The 22001-nt window shown below is 39.6% G+C and overlaps 2 protein-coding genes across 2 annotated transcripts in view; one reads left to right on the top strand and one right to left on the bottom strand.

Moving 5' to 3' along the window:
* Window positions 1-13201, bottom strand: part of setd3 (SET domain containing 3, actin histidine methyltransferase) — a 29113-nt gene extending 15912 nt beyond the window's left edge. The window contains exons 1-6 of the mRNA XM_053335629.1: window positions 13131-13201; window positions 6287-6410; window positions 4062-4154; window positions 3747-3895; window positions 2822-2894; window positions 2243-2499 (exon numbers count right to left, since the gene is read on the bottom strand). Coding sequence (XP_053191604.1) covers window positions 2243-2499; window positions 2822-2894; window positions 3747-3895; window positions 4062-4154; window positions 6287-6389 — 675 coding nt within the window. The 5' untranslated portion in view covers window positions 6390-6410; window positions 13131-13201. The remainder of the gene's footprint in view (window positions 1-2242; window positions 2500-2821; window positions 2895-3746; window positions 3896-4061; window positions 4155-6286; window positions 6411-13130) is intronic.
* LOC128374995 (cyclin-K-like) lies at window positions 7619-20429 on the top strand. The gene is made up of 12 exons (XM_053335213.1): window positions 7619-7730; window positions 7975-8039; window positions 13735-13991; window positions 15186-15267; window positions 15564-15695; window positions 16068-16173; window positions 16879-16936; window positions 17088-17257; window positions 17381-17553; window positions 17670-17700; window positions 17828-17893; window positions 19367-20429. The coding sequence occupies exons 1-12, from the start codon at window positions 7619-7621 to the stop codon at window positions 19705-19707; spliced, it is 1593 nt and encodes a 530-aa protein (XP_053191188.1). The 3' UTR covers window positions 19708-20429.
* The last annotated feature ends 1572 nt before the right edge of the window (window positions 20430-22001 follow it).

Below are 22001 nucleotides of genomic sequence, written 5' to 3'. Positions count from 1 at the left end.
GTAGAGGAAGTTTTGACATGTCTTAGTAGGCAAAGTGCAGGTATAAATAATAAATCGAATGATGTCTGAGTTCCATTTAGCTGTGTCAGTTTCAGAGTCCTGGTACATGCTGACTCACTGTAATGTCTTACCGGGACACTTAAGTAGAACAAAGTCCTCAATAATGTAATTTGTGGCACATGCTTTTCCATCTATGATAACTTAACATGCAATAACTTAGTTTAATAGATAAACTTAAGTATATATATAGTGTTGTTTTAAGGTGGGGATGTGAAATAAGGCAGTGAAAGTAGCATCAAAAATCACTGGTCAACATTCACTCTGTCAGACTATATTACTACAGTATTGGATTGATTTTGATTGTTTGTTCATATTTGCATGTTATATATTTATTTGTAATCTGTCAATGCTTTGGCAATAGAGATTCATGATCTATCATGTCAATAAAGAATTAAATTATAAATATCTGCATGTTAAGGATGGGTCTGCAAATAATCAGAGAGCCCTCTCACTTTTTGTTCCTCTTCCTTCAGGAAAAAGGGTATGTAGTATTAAGAGCGGAACTACTCATTTCTGCAACAGCACACCTCCTGAGGCAGTGAGGGAACCTTAACTCCTCATAATCAGCTCAGTGAATGAGCTTTATTTAAGTCTGTGATGCAGTGTTTCTTAATGTATCAGACACTTTGTGTTTTATATGTTGATGTTTTATTTATTTTGCTAGTGTTTTTGATATGTCTATATTGATGTGTATCTGTATTGTATTGCTGATGTGGGTTTGTATCGTTTTGGTCTACCCCAAGCACAAACCAAGTTCGTATCAATGTTCCATTGACATGGTAATAGATTATTAAATCCTGTTTCCCAATCTTTGTGGTCACTCATTTGTGTTGTAATTTTCAGCATGTGTTGTGTGAGTGGTCACAGGTTTTAGCCACGAAATGCTCACATCTCCAAAACCAGTAGAGAAACTACAGTATATTCTCACGTCCTGGGGATTTGAATTTATGAGTAAATGTATAAGACAAAGAGCAAGTAGTATGATTTCGGCTTTAAGAAAGTGGTTACTGAATGTTAGTTGGAGTCAAAAAGTCTTTCCATTGTTAATAAAAGTCTTGAAGTCTACTTTGATAATGATAAAGTACTGAGAGTAAAAATAATGTTCTTCTGCTGGATTTAGATGAGGTCACCAAACTACATGAACTAATAAGAACGAGGAAGTTATAACTCCACCACTCAAACAGGTACAACAACACAACACACTACACAACAATATGAATATATATTCACTGGCCTCTTTATTAAGTACACCTGTGAAATTTAATTGAATCCAATACAACAGCTCTGCTATAAATTCTACATTTATGATGTTTATACATCTTAATTTTTTGTTGACATTGTCAAGATGTAATTATACATAATTCTAGTTTATGTATATTATTAAGATCATAGTGAGTGATGGTAGTGTATTAGGGTGCATTATATTGAATGGTGTTCCTGATATTTTGTCCACCCCATTAACATACATGAGGGGGGCAAAATATTAGGAACACCAGTCAATATAATGCAATCCAGTACACCACCACCATTTAGTACAACCTCAGTAATACACATTAAGTAGAATTATAACCTAATAAAGTGGCCGGTGGCTATATACTATATCAGAAAGAATTTTCAAAAATGAATGTTATTCAAGTACAGTCCTTAGAAGCAGTCCAACTAGGCCAAAATACATGATAACATGTAGGTGGCACATGGATGTGGAGCCTTTAACATTCAAGTAGTGTTTTTTAGTTACTTCTTTATCTACTATTATGTGTCCAAACTCTGCCAATACCTCGCTCCACATTGTCTTACGTCACATTTAATGTCAAATCTGCAAAGTAACTAGTAATTACAACCATCTGACTTATCAAGTGGGACACGAAGTGAGTCTAGTACTATTACCTCATAACTTACACAGCTCTTCAATAACAAACTTTTTTCGTGGCAGATATTTTCACATGCTATAGCAGGAAAATCACAGGTGTTACATTAATACTTGCTCTATTTCATTTAAATGCGTCTTGAATGTTTATTACACTTGTGCTTTTCTGCTATAACCAGTCATACTTCTTCCCTGCTGTGAAAAAGATTGATAGTGCTTAGACACATGAACTGGTTACTGTGTACTGTAGGATTCTCTTTCTGCATTTACACTTGATTTACAGTAGGTATGTGTGTGTTGAGTGTAGCTACCGACCTGTACCAGTTTGTAGAAGTAGGCGTACTGGCGTGCAGTGTTTTTATACTGGCTCAGGACGTCCTGCACCGCCTGCGTGCCCAGCAGCAGCTGCACCTCGTCCTGCTGGTAGTACAGAGGTGTGTCGTACTCCTGTGGTAGACTGCGGATGTATGGGAGCCAGGGTGACGCTGGATTGGCCCTCTCGCACAGCAGGTGCAGGGCCAGCGTTACGTTGCCCATGGCCTGCAAGATCCGGTCCTGGCTGTACAGAGGACCTGAGACGCAGAGGTTACAGTCGGTCACATATCTGAATGCTGTTTTGAGTATGCTGAAAATCCTGTGGTGCTGCTGTCATAAAGGTTGCATTTTTTAACACCTTACTACTTCACAGAACATCTCTGGTGGCTGCGATTAGACATGAAAGAGCCCACAAGGCACTAGTTCGGGGATTTATAGGTTATCTGGATGTCTAGGCCAACTTAAAGATTAATCAAACTCCATTTGGTTTTTACTCCTTTTATCCTTCTGGTTAAATTATTTGTATTTACTCCCGATAAACACTCTAATCTCATAAACTCATCATCTTGAAGTCCTTACCCAGAATAGAGTTTTGGGCTGACTCTACTGTCATCAGCATCTTCCTGGGAATCCACAGGAACAGCTCTTCTGCCTGCACACACACACACACACACACACACACACACAGTGTAAGTATTAGTGCACACACAGTATCCTCCTCACCGAGTTGCTCTGCCAACCTGCTGAAATATGTTGCACAAGCTCCCTTCCTGTCGAAAATCAACTGTTTAAATATAGGCATGAAAAGTAAAAGAATAATACTCTTCATTCCCTTAACTACTACTGTCAACATTTGTCTGCCAACTTTTAATCAAATGAGAGTAACTTATAGTATATCGCTATAGGTTCCTATGGTATTGATAATGGAAACCTGCAGCAAGATTTGCCCCCTTGTATGTGTTTAAGAGAACCTAAAGTAGAAGGCTGGTATATTATATAGTGTTCTTATTGTCAATAAATCAGAATGGTGTGTGGGATTGAGTTAAAATGTAGTACATGTTTGTGCGTGTGGCTCACCGATTTTTAATTGTTTTTAGATAACAATGGAGCTCTATATCAGGATTTTGCAGATACTTGCTGGTATTGTGTGTGTATGTAGTATTGTGTGTGTGTTCTTATTTTCTCCCGTGTGCATTGTTCTCAAATTATTATTTGTAGTTGTTCTTTGTTTTTGTTCCTTCTCTTCATGTTGTTCTCAGTCTACATTTGTTCTATCTTATTATCAGCTTGTCAATCAAATATGAAGTACTTTTAACTACATTAACTTGTATATATAAATATAGTTTAATTGTTTGATCGATAGTAGATCAATTCATTTTTGGTTTCCAGCTCTGCACATGGGACTTGTTGACACACATTTTATTATACTGTCACACTTATTGTATAAAAATCCTTTCAGAAAGTAAAATCATCCAAAAATCAGTCACCATTGGGTTGAGCTCACCTTTATGTCCCTGGTGGCCTGCAGGCCAAAGCCCTCTGTTCCAAAGTTGGCCACTCTGAAGCCGTCACAGGAAGCCCCGCTCTCCTGAGCCCAGGACATCAGCTCTGGGAAGTAGTCCTCTCTGCTGCCCTCAAACACTATCGATACACCTGAAAATAAAATCATTATTACCTGCTTTGTTCCACCACTGTTAAATTACCCTTGATTTTAAATGACACTGAACAGACTATTGCTCATCACTTTGTATTTTTAGTGCTGTAGGATTTAATACCCTGAAAAGGTACACATATTGTTTGTGTGTGAACATGTACTTACCCTTCTGTTTCTTGCGGATCTTTTCTACCAAGCCTCTGATCTGGATGTATTCCTCCAACTCTTTACCAGCAGAGGGTGCTGCACTGCTGCATTCTGGAGGAACACATCATGGCCATTAACAACTATCACCCTATCACTTGAATTTAAAAATACTAATCACTTTAACTTGACTTAACTGAAAATAGTGAAACATAACTAAACCATGACACTGTTGAGTGCAATGTGATGTTAAATCCAGTGCTTGAGAACTTAAACACAACACTTCAACATCACTGACTGTATTAAGAGTACAAAACAATACTTTCTTTTAGCTTGAGACTGAGTGAGCGTTTCACCTAAATGATCTTAATATGCCCCCATTCCTTTGATCTCTGGTGTTAAGTCATAGAAACACAAAGTAAACTGTACAATGATACAGAAACACTATGCTAAGACAGTTCTATCATGGCACTCTCATTACTGTCTATTAAACTCCCCAAACACTGACCTAGACTGTAATAAATGACAACAGTTTTCTAATTGGCAAACAACAAAGTCAACATATTTTGGTAGGACGCATTTGCTGCCAATTCATATTCTTTTACACATATTTTATCTTACAACACAGCAAGCAATGTCCTCACAATGTAGTAACAGGCTGTTATTGGGATTTGATGGGAGGGGGAAACAGATCACACCTTCCGTTTCTATGAACGTGTCTCAGTGTTTTATACGTTGAAAAACATCTTCATGCTTCTGGCATGTTTTTGCATTTTTTGGTTCCATAGAGCACGTTCACTAGATTCCCTTTCCAGTTGAGCCCAATGAGAACATGCACCTCTAAGACTTCTGCTGGCCAATCCAATATATTTGAGGTTTATTTTAGCCGGCACCAATTAGGATAGGGGTTTCTGGCACAATTTCATCTACTACCAAGGTGCACGGAGAAGTGAAATAAGTCTATAAAACAACTCTAATGTTAGACCAATGCGTTATGGCTTGCACCCTTCGTTAAGGTCATGTACCAACATGTTTCTGCTTACGGCCTTCATCAGGGTCATGGACCAATGTGTTTCTGCTTGTGGCCTTCATCAGGGTCATGGACCAATGTGTTTCTGCTTGTGGCCTTCATCAGGGTCATGAACCAATGTGTTTCTGCTTGTGGCCTTCATCAGGGTCATGGACCAATGTGTTTCTGCTTGTGGCCTTCATCAGGGTCATGGACCAATGTGTTTCGGCTGATGAAGGCCGCAAGTCGAAACACGTTTAAAAGACTACTATACTGTATAGTAGTAGACTACTATACTGTTGGTCTACCAACATTATTGTCGTTGGAACATGTAGGTGGAGCTTTAACCTTTTTAGCTGGTACCAATTAAAAAATGCTTGGAACGATTGCGATATTAGTCGTTCGAACTGGTTTGCAATACTGTATCTCTACTACCGTTATGAGAAATATGTAATTCACAGCTTACGTCCAGTCACAGTGCAACTTAATGTGCAGGGGTCATAGTTGAGTTATAAATTCCTGGCACAGACAGCCTCACCTGCGTGGCTGCTGACAGCTCTGTCAGCTGTGGAGTCAATCACAGTGGACAACAGTAGAGGAGATTTTACCAGCGTCTGGTTCTGTAGTCATTAAGCTAACATTGCTAACATTCAGTACCAGAACAGACAAGCTGCATTGACCTCCATCTCCATGGCCCTTGTAGTCATGTAATTTTGATTCAAGAGCCAAGGTTTGTAATAATTTATCACCTGCCATGCTGTTATCTTGTCTTGCTTTGTGAGCAATGACGGGACTAAAATAAGAAAAGAAAGCTGTAATTTCACTGGCAAAATGAGATTCGACCTGAGGGTTTTTTGAAAGATAATTTGAATCAAGTGTTCAGAAGGCAGCTGGTGTATTCAATGTCACCGGTTTCAGCTGCTTTGGGGACCAGTTCCTGGAACTACATTTTGGCTCTGCTAAGACAATGATATAATGGAGTTCCAGATATTTTCAGAGGTCGCCAACATTACTGTCTGTCATGACTGGTCAAGCGGGTGTGATGTAATCTTTGTCCTAATGTGACAACAGCTTCTAAGTTGCGGCTAAACATTTGAACTTACTGTTTTCAGCACAGTAAATGAAGTACATGTAACATTATGAATTGCTGGCAAGGTGTAGGTGTAATATGTGTGTGTGTGTGTGTGTGTGTGTGTGTGTGTGTGTGTGTGTGTGTGTGAACTGAAGATGTACATACTCTGCAGCAGTTCAGAGATGAGGTTCATCATCTCCTTCGGAGAAACCACAGCGCTGGCTCCTGAGCCCGACTTCTGAGTCTTCACTCGACTCTTCTTTCCCATGGTGCTGGATGGTCAACTGGGCTGAGAAGACAACAATATTACTGTTAAACCTTTCATACTAGGACTTATTTCGTGATATCACCAATATTTTTATTCAAATCAAATAGATGTAGAGAGGATACTATTTTCTTCATTTCAACTTCATTGAAATGAAGAAAACTTTAAATTTGATGACAGAAGTTGGGGACATTTGAAAAAATAGAGTAACTTTCTCTTATGTCCTTGGTTATCTTTAATCCACTCTGCTCCAAGCCACAGAGATAAAACTGACAAGTAGGCTGGCTCTAATAAGCGCCCAGAGCCACACTTCACCTTTTAAATGCTTTAAGTATTTCTAAGAATGAGTCTGTGTCATCAGTGTTCCATTCTCCTGAGGCTTCTTCCAAGAAAAAGGTTTACTCTGTTATACATTGGGCTTATGTATACTGTGGTGAACAATGCATGGAGTGCTGGTGAAAAGCTGTGCAGCCAAGAATGAACTTTTTTTGCTCACGAGTGATGATTATTGAGTAATACACCGTTACAGGACTAAAATATTACGTAACAGCTGAGGTAAAGCTGACCCTGTGAATACAGAGGTTCTACAGTTGAGGAAATGCAGTGCCAAAGGAAAGGACAGGCCGCAAGGTAAAGCATGGAAAATGTTCTAAATATAGTGTACATTGAAACTGATATTGATTTTTTAGGTTGCTAAAATACATTTTGCTACTGGCCTTGTCCACAGCAGCACAATGCTTGGCTTCCGTGCCGATATTCCTGCCTGCTTTTCCAAGCTGGGAGCATGCCAACCCAAATGTACTGCAGGTTATATACTGACTATGAAAAACTACCTTATTCAACCCCACTTCAAAAAACCCAAACTCTCCCTTTAATTGTCATTATTTTAATTTTCAAGTGTTAAAATAGCTGTTACTCAGCCACAATAAAACATCTAAAATGTTAATTAGCATAGTCATTCAAGGTACAATATTAAAGTATTCAAAAGGTCTATGTTGCCTTTGTTTTTCATTGGAAAAATAAGCAATCCACATTTAAACTCAGCAATAATGTTCCTTGATGCCAGCATCTTGGTACATTTGCAGAACACATTATAAACATTACCAAAACACAAATCACCCATACAAATACAGGTTTTGGTAATAAAAGCTCAAATAAATATAAATCAAATCAAACAAATGTTGTGCCAGGAAAACCAGTCTGTCCACAGCATCTGATTTCAGTGTGGACCCATGTCAGGTTCCACCGGTGCAGAAAGCTCTCTCAGCACTATCGGGCAGGAATACACAGGTATTTCCAGCACCACAAAGGGTCTGTGTCACTGTCGACCTCCACAGTCCACAGGTAGCTTCTCTGCTCCACTTTATTAGCCTACTTGTCTCCGAGAGTTGCTCTGCTGCCCTGCTTTTTGAAAAACCTGGCCAGTCTTTTTTTTGTGTGTGTGTTAACTTCGGGTCCAGCTGCTGTTGCAGTCCTTGGGAGAACTGAAGAAGTGCCAGGGTTCTCTGTCTGTTGCTCTGCCAGCAGTGATTTGATCTCTTTCACTGCTCGAGCTTTGATGTCATCCACCTTTTCATTCTTGATGTAGGTAGTTTTGAAGAGAGGATCAAGAATAAAAGCTGTATCTCGCAGGTCATCTGTGCCAGGATCCGAGTACTTTTCATTCACATAGGTTAGAATGGTCGTCTTCATGTTCTTGGTCAGTCGAGTGTGTTTTTCTCCCTCTCCAACAATGGTTTCACTGTAGAGACTGAGTACTGGGTTGAGGTATGAGACGCTAACATAGTGTTCATCAGACAGGCATCTGTGAACTCCTGAAGTAGGCTCAACACCTTGTTTACTGCCTCCAGCACATGCATGTCCTGCCAACTGAGCAACAAGTGCCTCGTTTTCTTGTCAGCTTCCAATAGCTGACTTATGGCTCCCCATCTAATAGGCCTCTATTGTGAGCTGTTTCTTTGGCAGACCCAGTTCAGCCTGAGCGAGCAATGGCCAGGTCCTTCTGCCTTTTCCAACTGCACCTTCTATCTCACCTTCTCTTTTAAAGTTCTCTCTGTAAAAACAACAAAAACACAATGTTTAACACCTTTTCACCATTATAGAAATATTATAGCCCGCTAATTCAAAGTTGAATAAAAATAAAATCCATTTTTGAAAACATCACACAATTTTAAATATGTACTAATTGTAGGCTATTAAAAATATAACTACTTCAAAAAGACATTGTTTAAATGAAATAAATATTATAATCATATTTACCTATGTCAAGGTGATGTCTGTCTGTCTTCATGATGTTGGTCCCACTGTCAGTTGTTAGGACCACCTGACAGTCTCCAGAAATCAAGCACTTCTCTCCAGCCTTGTGTGATTATTCTCCAATCGTTACTGATGAAGGGCACCATTAAGCTGAGGTATTAGCTCCACTGTGCAACTTGACCACAAGTCTGTTGTTGTAGAAATGTGGGCAACTGTACATAGCTCTGCTTCCAGCTTGCTTTGGTGTTGTTAGTGTAATGTTAAGATAGCAGTCTGGCTGAAGTATTTTCACCCCGGTAAGACAAACCGAGAATCCAGTGTTTTAAGCATTGCTCTGACCCCGTTTTTCTCAACTGTCTGTAGCAGAATCACATCCTTGCATTGGTGGATGGATGGTAATGCCATTCATGTCGCTCCACTGTTTGTTTTTCCTGTCATGTGCAGTGCCTCAAGCAAAATGCTTCTTCTTACAATGTCTGGCCTTTTGTCTTCACCGTTTCACTGGTGCAACCGAAAATTCACTCTCAGTATTCAGTTGTAAGTTTTCTGCTGAGTTAATTGAATAAGTTGCAAGTAGCTCGACAAACTTTTTAATTAATTTATTAATCTTTTAGTCTACATTGGATTTTTTTTAAACACAAAAAACCTCCTCATCCTCCATTTCTCTTTTCTGTTCTTGAATGTAGTGTCTCTGTTCTTGAACAGAGTCTCTTCTGGCTGTTAACAGACTGCTATGCTACCTGGTTAGCTAGCAAGCTATACCTAGCATTCCATTCAGTGGTGTAACTTTGTAAATGTTTATTATTATTAGTGTGACAAATGATAAGTGTCACAAATTGTTAGTTGTGGGTTATTAACAGTTGTGTTATAAAGTTATCACTGTTAGTAAGAAGGGTACGCAGTTAATACAGATTCCCCCCTCAAGCAAACAACAGTGACAAACTTTTGGTGAAGTGTGAAATGTAAGTGGCTGTGTCTCAAATAGCGCACTTGCACACTTCAAGCACTATGTTTTAGGGCATAGTGCGTTCACACTGAAGAACAAGCGAAAACTCAGTGCTCTGATAGTACCCGGATGGTGCACTAAAAACGGACAAAAAATCCAGTGTGAGATGATGGACACTACTCACACTAAACGGACGCCATTTTGCCTACGTAGCGGAAGGGGAGGGACTTTTTGCCCAGTTTTCTGATTTCAATTGGCAGCCAGCAGCGACATGCAAGCCCGTCACTTCCGCTAAGTGCAAAACGCCAGTGCTCCATTTCAGACAATACTTACCCACGACAGTGTGCACCACAGAGGTAAGTGCTCAGTGCGCACTACGCACTACAGTCTGGTGCACTCACGTAAGTGCTCCATTTGAGACACAGCCAATGTGACATATAGTGAAATAAGTGTTAGCACCACTGGCAACAACACTGGCAACAACAGTGATTCGACAAACAGAATGCTACGCTACCTGGTTAGCTAGAAAGCTATACTTAGCATGAAATGATTTAAGTGTCACAAATTGTTAGTTGTGGGTTATTGGTAAACAGTTAATAGGGGTTTCCTATCAATAAACTCAACACAGCTTCCCCATAATGTAGCGTCTTTGTCGTGACAGTATTATATATATTTTTCTGCCTATTGAAGAGCAGTAATTGTTTCAGTGTGATGGTATATGAAAAATACATACAGGAAGTTAAACCAGTATGGCTGTCCTTACAATGACATCCAAGCCAACACTTCAGTGGCAGACTGATATTTCATTAAGTTACAGTGTTAGGCCAAAAGCTTTTACACCAGCAAAATGACACCTCTAAATATACCAGGTGTCAATGTCCGATTTATACGGACCAATTCAATTCCCAAACAGGCCTTAACACTACTAATACGAATTCCTCTTCCCTCTGCAGCTGCTCACCCCACTTGCTCGCTCTCTCTGCCTCTCTCTCTGTGTCACACAAATAAATGCACACACACACATACCATTACACAATCCAGACAGTTTACCAAGGCAAAGGAAGTGACTGAGGCCATTTTGGCAGTTAGGGTCTTTTTCTGTCTGACAGAAGGCCCATCCACTCTTCACACTAGCAGCACACACACACACACACAGCCAATGTTTCTCTGCCTCACTCTCTCACACGCCAGACAGCTGCTCAGTGATATTCAGTAGCAGTTGTCACTGTGTTCCAGAGCCAGTAGCTTACAAGGAGAGCAGAGCTTCGGGAGGCCACTGTTCACCACAAATTCATAAAAAAGCACGTAGATGGAGATTAAAAACAGGAACTGTCACAACTCAGCGGATTATATGATTTTACCATATTTCAATTTTAATCCCAAAATAGGAAGTAGTTGTATTTAAACCACATTGGACCATAGATGGAGGGTCAATGCTGTCAAAAACATATACTTTTATTATTGTTGATAGTTCAGAGGCATCACAATCTGGCATAATCTGTAGTTGAAAATAGTGTAAAAAAAATCTGCAATGCCCAACTGTTTTAGGAAACACTTTGAAAGGAAACTATGAATTTGGCAACCATTATATCTTCAGAAGGAAGGAGTGGGTTGGTGTGTCACAGAAAGGGCAGGAAGTCAGAAACTTGTTGATGTCGATAGGAAAACTGTAAAATAATACACAAGGCAGACTTATTCCTCTCTTCTCTCCATGCACTAGTTATTATCTCTGTTACAAAATAGCAAATAGAGGCCTGTGTAAGTGAACTCTCAGGAAATCAATGCTGAACATGTGGTTTAGCAAACGACCGCAGATGGGTTCCCAGAGCCAATGAAACATTTAGTTTTTCTAAAACTTGGTACATCAGTCACATTGTGTACAAAGTGCTGCTGTTTAAAGGATAAGTTCATGATGTCAGGTGTCCATTTTTTGCCCATTCCCCCTTTTCATATGGACTATTAAAATATCTCCTTCAAAGGTACTTTCAGTGGAAGTGATGGAGGACAAAATCCACAGTGTGTCCACACAGTCCTATCAAGTAGATATCTGACACATTTACAGTCAATTCCCTCTTTGGTGTTTCCTCTGTTGAGCTGTGGTGGAAGTATAGTAACAAAAAGAGGACCTTTGGCACTAAAAAGACTGCAATGTTGAAACATATCTAGTTGACTAATTTGGATGACTGAAGCTTCATATTAGCTTCAGCTCAACTTTTAAATACATGTTTGCACAGAGGGAGGACTGTGGATTTTGTCCTCCATCATTGTAAGAAGGGATCCTTTAAAAAGGTCAGTATGAACAGAAGGAAGGATCACAGCCAGAAAAACCTGTTTCCATGTTCATTTTGGCTCCTGACACTTGTTTTAAGACTTGAAAAATTGTGAACTCATCCTTCAAGGCATTTTTGGGAACCTTATGCTTAAAATGTATATAACCATGCAGGTGAAACTTCTATGTTCCTAAGCTTAACTGGACGCTATTCACCTATGATGGACCAGCTACTATAAAAGAAAAAAAAGTAACAGAGTAAAGCTTCACCCGGTGCTGTTTAGGCTAATGACTTAGTTAACATGTCAGTGTGGTTGACTGGATTTTTGGAGCCCAATACCTATACCGATATAGGGAGAAAAAATTCCACCAGATAATCGTAGATATACAGAATATGTCACATTTTTTGCAATGTGGTTATCACGCACATTGTGAAGATATGTGATAGAGGCCATGATATTTTACAGTTTAACTATAACCTGCACTGAAACAGTAAACTACACTGGCAATTTACTACTTACAAATTCCTTTAGATAATAAAACATACAACACCAAAAAAATACATACATATATATTAAACTTGAATTTAGAAGAATGATCAAATGTGCATAAAACACTGCCAGTATAACTTTTTATTTTATTTTTAATCGGTGCAAATTGGACAACATATATCTGATAAGCCAATATCGGCTGATATTATCGACTGACCAAAAATATATCGGTCTGGCTCATGAAAGCCTATCTTGTCAAATTCAGCTCCTTCGTAGCTAGTACAACATGCCAGCAAACTGTACATTACAATGAATACGTGTAAATAGTGTTACTTTCTAAAGACTCACTACAACAAGCTGGTGTTAATATTTAGGTAGCTGTTAGGTGAGGCATTGGCAACTCCCCAGCATTTATAAGCCGAGAGCTTCATAGGTTAATAGTTCAGTTATTTGCAGCTTTCCCAATAGGCCAGCAGCTAGTTTGCTAGCATAGAGGCATCACGCCCATCCGAGCAGAGAGCAGGCTGCAGAGCTCATCCATCTCTACTGGCTGCACGGACTAAACCTTACCAGGCTAGCTGTTAGCTGCTAAGCTGTCAAGTCATAAAGGATCAGCCTGAGTTTTTAGAAGGAGCTAATCTGCTGGATTGTGGCTAGCCTCGCCTGCTAAAATCACAACTGCCTCCAACACCACACACACGCACTCGCATAGAAATAGCAGTGAAGTCACAACTTTACAAAACTATAAACCATAAAACATTTTTCTACGATTCAGTCATTACCTTTTTTTTAAGTGACAGCAGCAGTTCCTCTGTTCCTGCCTGCACTGAAGCCTAACTTGACTGACTCTTGCGTTCGATTGGAGTAACGATGCAAGTACGCCCACAAAAACAACACCGGTCTCCGGCATTCCGATTGGTTGTAGCGCTGCGGAACACGAGAGCAATTGGTTAAAAAGTGCTGATTTTTTTGTAAATTGAACAAGCCCCGTCCTACTACGCGTTACGATTGGATACTTACTTTTAGAAAGATTAAAATGACCATATAAGGTAATGTTTGCGCTTCTAAGATTGGCTCAAACTATGTCAATCACTAATAAGGCTCCAGCGTAGTACTGTGGTCTTTGTTTGGATGTAGTACACAGCTGCTGCTACTACAGCACATTTAACACATTGAACTGTTTCACTATCAATGGAACTGACTCTCTTTTACTCTTGAAATGTATTAAGTGTCGCCATTACTGTCTAAAGGCAACGAGAGTTAGTTTGAACACATTTTCCCGCGGTTTGGACTCATTGTTTGTATGACTCGCATTGCAGTACAGTAACGTTAATAGAAGCTAGCAGCTTAAATGCTGTTTCCTTCAACGCACTATATCCGGAAAAGACAAACTCCAGGCTCAAGAGGTCCTGCTGCTTGCGGGACCAAAAGGACTTGGCCACCCTGGACCACATAAGACCCTGTTCATTCTGGGACAGGAAGGACTCGGCCGCCCTGGATCACATCAAACCATGCTGGTACTGGGACAAGAAGGACCTGGCCCACACCCCGTCGCAGTCAGAGGGACTGGACCCTGCCACTGAGGCCCGGTACCGGAGAGAAGGGGCTCGGTTCATCTTTGATGTTGGTACACGACTTGGGCTGTATCCTTTTGTTGGAAAATATATTTGATCGTTATGACACCTGGTACACCTAGCTTACGTTATTACACCGTGTAACTGATGAGCTGCTGTGTGTGTGAACCACACGCTTGTATGGATGGTGCATGTGACAGTCTGGTGTTGTGCTGCAGGCTAAAGGCTACATTGTGCACTAGAAACCTCCAAAACAGTAATGTATGAATTGACAATATTTTGGGAAGGTCTTTGATTTGGGTAAAAGCTAGTGGGTAATGTTTGTATAGAAGTTAAACTGCAGTTACCAGTCAAAAGCCTTAAAGGATGACTTAACAGTTTTTCAAGTGTGTCTTAAAACAGCAGTCAGGAGCCTAAATGAATATTGAAACATGTTTTTCTTACTGTAATCGTTCCTCCTGTTCATACTGACCTTTTTAAAGGAACCCTTCATAATGCAATTACAATGGAAGTGAAAAATGCATGTAAAAGTTGATCTGAAGCTAATATGAAGCTTCAGCCGTCCCAATGAGTCAAATCAAGCAGATATGTTTCAACATTACAGTGTTTTTAGTGCCAAAATTGTCTGAGGAAACACATAGAGGGAATTTGATGCTAAAAACACTGTAAATGTTATCACTTGATATGACTAACTCAGACTGCTGAAGCTGAATAGAAGCTTCACATCTTCTTTTAAATGACTGTGGACACACTGCAGATTAAGTCCTCCATCACTTCCACTGAAAGCACCTTTTGAAGGAGATCTTTTAATAGTCAGTATGAACAGGAGGAATGATTACAGAGAGGAAAACCTATTTCGCTGTTCATATGGACACCTGACTGCTGGTTTAAGACACACTTGAAAAACGGTGAGCCTGTCCTTTAAACATCTTCTGGCCTGGAAAATTGAAATTCTAGCAAGACCAAGTTTAGAGGTCATGCTTGGAAACAAACTTGGCAGGTGGTTGGATGAACCATCTGTCTATCACTGTCTTACCTTGCGATGCAAATGGCTTTGTGAGATCACAGGATCACGCGAGAATCCTCACAGGATGCTGATCAGTCCAAACCACTGGTGGTTATGACATAAGTGAATAACTTGATGTTGTGATCTCATAAATCCAGGCAGGCAAGTAACCCATCCTGAGACTAATCAGAGAAGTGACCACTGTCTGCTAGTGTCAAAAACTATGCTGTCAGATCCCTTAACCTCTGTGACTGCAGGCACTATGAAACACTGGCTACTGGAATCGTTTACTTCCACCGCTTCTACATGTTCCACTCATTCAAGCAGTTCCCTAGATATGTAAGTGTACAGTTCTTTCATCCATGTCAAGCCTAGCCATCTGTCTGCTACCATTTGTTGGGTTTATGATGAAACAGAACTGAGTTGTATGGCAACACTGTGGTGTTCTACAAAGTCACCAGTGTTTTCATGTTTTCTGGAAATTATTGGAAGAGGAAATAAAAAAACTGTAATAATGCATTCTAACCTATTCCATACTATTAAATCTTCCTCAGCATCATCTGTACATTTCTCAAATAGGCTGTGAAAATGGAATTTACCATACATTTTCTTCCTAACCTGGTGCATGTGTGTAGGTGACAGGAGGATGCTGCCTTTTCCTGGCAGGCAAAGTGGAGGAAACACCGAAGAAGTGCAAAGACATCATCAAGACAGCCCGCAGCCTTCTCAATGATATCCAGTTTGCACAGTTTGGAGATGATCCCAAGGTCTGTAACAAGAAATCCTTTCAAGACATGACCAGTAATGTCTTGTTGAAAATGCTGGAATGCTGGGAAATTACTGGGAGACAGAGACTCAAAAAAAGTATTTAGTTTAGTCTTTTCTGGGCAGCTCCTTTTTATAATAGTTGAGTGTTTTGTGAGTGCGAATGTACAAAGCTTCTTAAATAAAAACCAAATTCCTACAAATATCAGAGGTTTACTAAAAATGTGCATTTCATGTCTTCACATTACAGCCTCTTCTTGAAGCTGCAGATTTTTGACAGAATGTAACTGTATCTATCAATGCATAGCTGAGGAGGCCTTTCTTATATAAAGTCTGTCACAGTTTATTCATGGTACGTTGCTTTCCCCCAACAGGAGGAGGTAATGGTGTTGGAGCGCATCCTGCTGCAGACCATCAAGTTTGACCTGCAGGTGGAGCACCCCTACCAGTTCCTGCTACGCTATGCAAAGCAGCTTAAAGGTACATCTGTCTCTTTTTTGTTCATTTCTGGGTCACATGGGCAAAATCTAAATCATGAATGCTCAACGCCGTGTTTGACGGTGAACATTCTTAATCAATCAAACAAACTTTATTTAAACAGCATCTTTCAGACAGGTTAATGTAGTTCAAAGTGCTTCAAAGTTCATTGACATGCTGATATTAAGACAGAACAAGTGAAGAACAGGCCGAAGAACAAAAACAATGAAAGAGCAAATTACAAAGACAAAACAACAACAACAAAAAACCAAAACCCCAAAACTTTAGTTTAATATAGAGAATTTGTGTTTTTGTTTAGTTTTTTCAGAAAAGCTGACATTACCACATTAAATATGACTAAAATAACATCTTTATCAAAAACAGAATATATTAATATGCAAATATTGTTCATTTTAAAACTTCATCTGCTGAATGAAAGATATTTCCTACTTAACTGATAAGTAGCATCTGGATCATGATTGGCTCCGAAGTTGTGATGTCACGAAAATCCTACTGGTAGGTCCACATCACGGAGAAACATTCCCTCCTCAGCAGAAAATAGGTAGAAACAAACTTTGCACATCAGGATGGGTGAAGGTCTAAGGAACAATAAGCAAAGCATATGTTTGGAGGGTAACCTTAGATGTGTGATTAAAAAGCAATGTAGAATGTGATGATGGAGACATAAATGTGATTTTTGTTTTTTAGGTGACAAGAACAAGGTACAGAAGCTGGTCCAGATGGCCTGGACCTTTGTGAATGACAGGTGAGCTCAGAAACCAGTTTACATTCACAAATTTTCTGCTGCAACTCTGTGGAGTGTATTATAATTATATGCCAGATGTTAGCAGACTGACAGATGTGTACAAGAGAACATAGAATAATAATACTGTCGACCCCCCCCCCCCCCCCCCCAGCCTTTGCACCATGGTGGTACTGCAGTGGGAGCCACAAATTGTAGCAGTGGCCGTCATGTATCTGGCCGGTCGTCTCTCTAAGCTCGACATCCAGGAGTGGACATCCAAGCAGTCATCTCGTCGCTGGTGGGAGCAGTTTGTCCATGATGTGCCTGTGGAGGTGCTGGAAGGTAACAGGAATACTGTCACTCTATTTATAGTCTATACTGTATGTTATATAAGCTTTTCTATTCTTACCTATTGCCTCCATTCGCTTCTCCTTTTCCTCTCTCCGGCTCTCCTCCATCACAAAGATATCTGCCATCAGATCTTGGACTTGTATTCTCAGGCCAAGCAGCAGATTCCTGATGGAGGGCTCGGGAGTGGGGAGAACCCCCTGTCATCTTCCATCCCACCTCCCATAGTCCCACAGCTGATCAAGAAAGCCTCCCCTCAGTCCAGCCCCAGACCACCAAGACCAGTCCAGGTGAGCAGAGTGACGGTGAACATATCTCAGCCTATGTTTGTTTTATCTAACTTTATCCTTTAAAATTGTGCTTTTTCTGATTCTTATGGTTTTTTTTTCCTTTCTTTGTTTTTTAGCCATCTCCCAAAGATGACAGCAAGGCCCCTAGTGAGTAAAACACACTGAATGACTCACAATTCAGTTTCAGCTCATCAATTCATACTGTAATTTGAGCTGTCTCTTTTTTTTTTTCTTAATCAGCGTCTTCCCTTTTTATTGTGTTTTTGTTTTCTAGAGCTCCCAACTATTGAACCTCCACCTCCTCCACCACCCCCTCCTCCTCCGGTCTCTATGAATCCAGGTCAGTGTGTCTTCTGCTCCTTATTAAACACTCCATTAGTCATCCTCACATGTTTTGTTTTTTTTAAAGCAGCCTTAAAACTTAAATCCTATCTCAATAACTCAAACTGATTAGCCTGTAATTTATATACATTAACTCTACAAAATGTGTAGTGTTTATACAGGAGGGCATGAGGTTAGATACACATTGATGAAAAGATAAATGAATTCAATCTCCCAATTTAGAAGATGGATAGAAGTAACTGATTGAAGCAAGAAATGTCTCCTGAATGTTAATAATAACTTCAGCATGCTCATTATTTTATGCTCGATTTTACTGCTTACTGCTCTATGTGTTTACCTTATCCTAGGCTTTATATTGTTGTTAGTGAATAAATGCAGCCTTTCAGTATTCAGTTATTTTTTAAGTTCTTAGAAATGGTTTGGAGATATTAACCAAGTCATGTGAACCTGATATTATATGAATAAGCCTACCAATGTTTTTTGCGCGTTTCAAATTGTGAAATGTGTCTTTAATTTTAAAGTGTTGCTGGAGGAAATCTTAACCTGCTTGTCTAGGCACATTTTTATAAACACACAATGAGAAATACATCAATAAAATATACATAGAATACTTAGCTTTTTTCTCCCTGAAGGACTCAAACGAAGTCACATGAACACATCAGATAGATCAATATAAAAAAGGAGCAAAGGGAAAACCAGAGTTCACAAGTTGAAACTATTTTAAAAATGAGAAGGGAAAAAAAGGATGTGTCCACAGGATGCAGCTGTCTTTTGCTGTTGGTGACACAGCTTTCCCAATGTTCAGATCTCCAGTCAGAAGCACTTGCACTTGTCATCTTTTGCCCTAATTTAATTGTATTGAAAATTCAGCTCAGTGAGGATCAATGTAGTAACTAACTTTTAAGTGTGTGAATTTCACGCTTCAAAGATACAAGATAGTCCAGCAGAAGTTGATTCACCACTTAAAGAAAGCAGTGGTGAATGATATGATCAGTGGATCATCTCCTAAGGGAGTTGGAATGCAATGTAGAGCCATGTCCAGTAGACATTAGTGCTCAGATAGGATATGACCTCCAGCCATGTTCATCTAAGTCTGTTAATAACTGAAACAGCATTTCACATGCCTGACCAGTCCTGCTAAGTCAACCCAAAGCCTCTACATTAATGGCCTTCATTCTCAGGCCAAGTACTGATCTCTTCATATTAGCCAGGCCTGTGTGGGGGTGTGTGGGGGTGTGTGTGTCTATGTGTGTATGATACACAGCTCAGCATGTTATTTTGAATCCTATAAAATATTTAGCTCATAATAAGATGTAAACCAACAGTAATCTTTTAATCATCATACATCACTACATCTCTTTTCTCTCCCGATCATAAACCTCCTTCCTCCAACCCTCCCCAGATCTCACCTCTAAACCAAACCCCCCTCCCCTACCCCACTGCCCACCTCCCCCACCTCCTCCCCCAATAGACCTTCCCACCGCTAGCTCCCTGGTGTCCAGCGAAGGCTACCAGAATCTCCAGTCCATGATGAAGACAGAGGGCACCTGTTACCCCACCATACCCCAGGCCTGTGCCCCACCTATGGGTTACCACCCCTACGGCCCAGGCACAACGGCCTACCACACTCCCCCACTCTCCGCCTACAGCTACTTGCTTGCACCTCCCCCGCCCTCAGTCATGGGGATGGCATCCGGTTTGCCTAGTGGGTACCCCCCACCAACAACCGCAGGACACAATCAGCTACCACCTCCGCTGCCTCCTGGTATGCCCCCTGTTGGCGGGATGAATCGGGGAACATGGATGAGATGAGCCAAATGATAACACAGAAAGTTTTAGAAAAGTTCAGATAAAATCTTTTAAACTATTGGGATTGATCTTAAATGACAGTGATCAACTTTGACTAAAGGAGAACACTCTGATTGCCAGTTTTGTGGTGAAAATGTGTACATTTACACAATTATGAAAAGCTCATGTAGGTGTTACTTGACAAAACAGTGTTGACAGAGACATGGAGGATTATAAAATGAATGTCTTCCTTTAGTTCTCTGCTTTTTTGCACAACACATTGTGTCATATTTTTAAAAAGTAGACAGTATTGTGCTTTGATAATCACAACTGCCTCATGTCCTATTTAAATACTGATAGGAATTGTGTTGTTGTCATGTCGGATCTAAGTACTTTCCTTTTTTGCATCAGATTTTCCAGTTTGAATATTATGAGTGAGATGTTTTTGGTGTTTAGCAGCACATGTGGATTACTTATTTTTTTTAAAAGCCTATTAAATGAGAACACAGCACTGTAAAATGCATTTTCTCCTATTTTAAGTTGCTCAGTCCATTATGTTTCTATCCCTTAAAAGAAATATAATGGATTGATCAATCAACAACTGATCAGTCAGTCCTTTATGTTTTGGTTCACACACAAATGTTTCCTTTTGTCAGCTTTAATTCAACTTGTTCAATTTTTGTTTTTGTAATTACTTTATTTTCGTATAATGTGAATACATAAGCACACCCTTTTTAAAATACGTTGGATGTTTACTTTTTTTACTGTCAGAGTGTAATAAACCACTAAGAATAACTGCTATTAATTTCCCATCCATTATTGTCCTGTAAATGTAATAGTATTGCATTATCAGAGTAAGAAGAGTATGACCTATTTAATTGTCTTACAATGGTCTCTTAACATACTCACACAGCTCTATTGGATGTGCTCTTGAAGGGGGTACCCTCTCATGTTCTGTTTGCTCTTATGAATTTATTTTAACCTAGATGATATTTAACATTATAATATAAAAGTGGCAGTAAGTTTGCATACATACTATAGCATACATTCTACAATCTCTCTGTATTTTACTCTTGTATAGGACACACAGGTGTATGATTCATCCCACTTTTCAAATTTAAAAAATCACGTTTTTTTTTACGGTAATTGTTGAGATTTAGTCTTAATGTCATTTGTCATTTCACAATATAAATACATCTTTAAAATTCTAATAGATGCAAATTAATGTTTGTTAACACTGCTCCATATGGTAAGTCTGAATATCATTCACAGGCTAATGTGTCACTTTGTATGTAGCGTCAGGGAAAGAGGATGGGAACCATGCATTTATAATTGTCAGGCAAATAACCGTGTTCACTTTTTTGGGTCATCACCAGTTTGCACCCCTGTGGTTTTTACAAAGTTTGTATAACGTATCTATACTGAAAGACAAGCCAGCCATCACAGAGCGGAAGCCATTTTGTTGTTCCCACATATTTTTAGGCCATCTCTCCTGTTGCATGCCAGTGTTCACATTTAATGTGACTGAAATGTTTCTGTCAAGAATGTAAAAAAGAGCTAGAGAAAGAAGTTCTGACAACACTGACAATTTTCCAACCTGTGCACAGTTGGCCAATCACTGCAAAAAATATCTGATTTTCAGTTTCAGAACATTACACAAAATCCTCTAATCCATTGTCAGAATGGTGTGAGGGGAAGTCTTTTCTGAAGCTATTTGACCATCCAACAAGCATGTCTGACACAGTGTATGCCAAGTCTATCTGCAGTTGCTTAGTAAAAGCAAAAATTTCAACATTATCCTTGCACTTGTCTTCATGTATCTAATTTCACAAATGATTAAATTTAAGACAACATTAGGTTGGCAAGATCTTAGATTTAATATTTTTACAAGATTACATATTGGTCTTTGGAATGGCTAGCCTTTGTGCTGGACATTGCACGGCATATGTCAGAAAGGTATGAACACTTAAAAATGCAAATGTTGGGCTGAAACCCAAGACCCTGAGATTAAGAGTCTCATGCCCTACTGACAGAGCGACCAGACTCCTCACAGTATGTGTTTTTGGATAAAGAAGAATGTTGTATTGGAATACATTATCCTTGCCCCTGCACCTAATTTTGTGATTGATTAAATTTAACAACCACAAAATAAGGTGGACTATGTGGTGACTGGAATGCACAGCCTTTGTGCTGGTCATGGCATGGCGATGTGAGACAATCATGTACAAAGTATGAACACGCTCAAATGCACTTTAATGATCCCTTGGACTTGTTTGATAAGTTATATTTATAACTGCATAAAGTATGTATGCATCTGA

This window comes from Scomber japonicus, chromosome 16 (genome assembly GCF_027409825.1).
Source record: "Scomber japonicus isolate fScoJap1 chromosome 16, fScoJap1.pri, whole genome shotgun sequence".
Classification (NCBI taxonomy): domain Eukaryota; kingdom Metazoa; phylum Chordata; class Actinopteri; order Scombriformes; family Scombridae; genus Scomber; species Scomber japonicus.
This window is presented reverse-complemented; position numbering and strand designations above follow the sequence as displayed.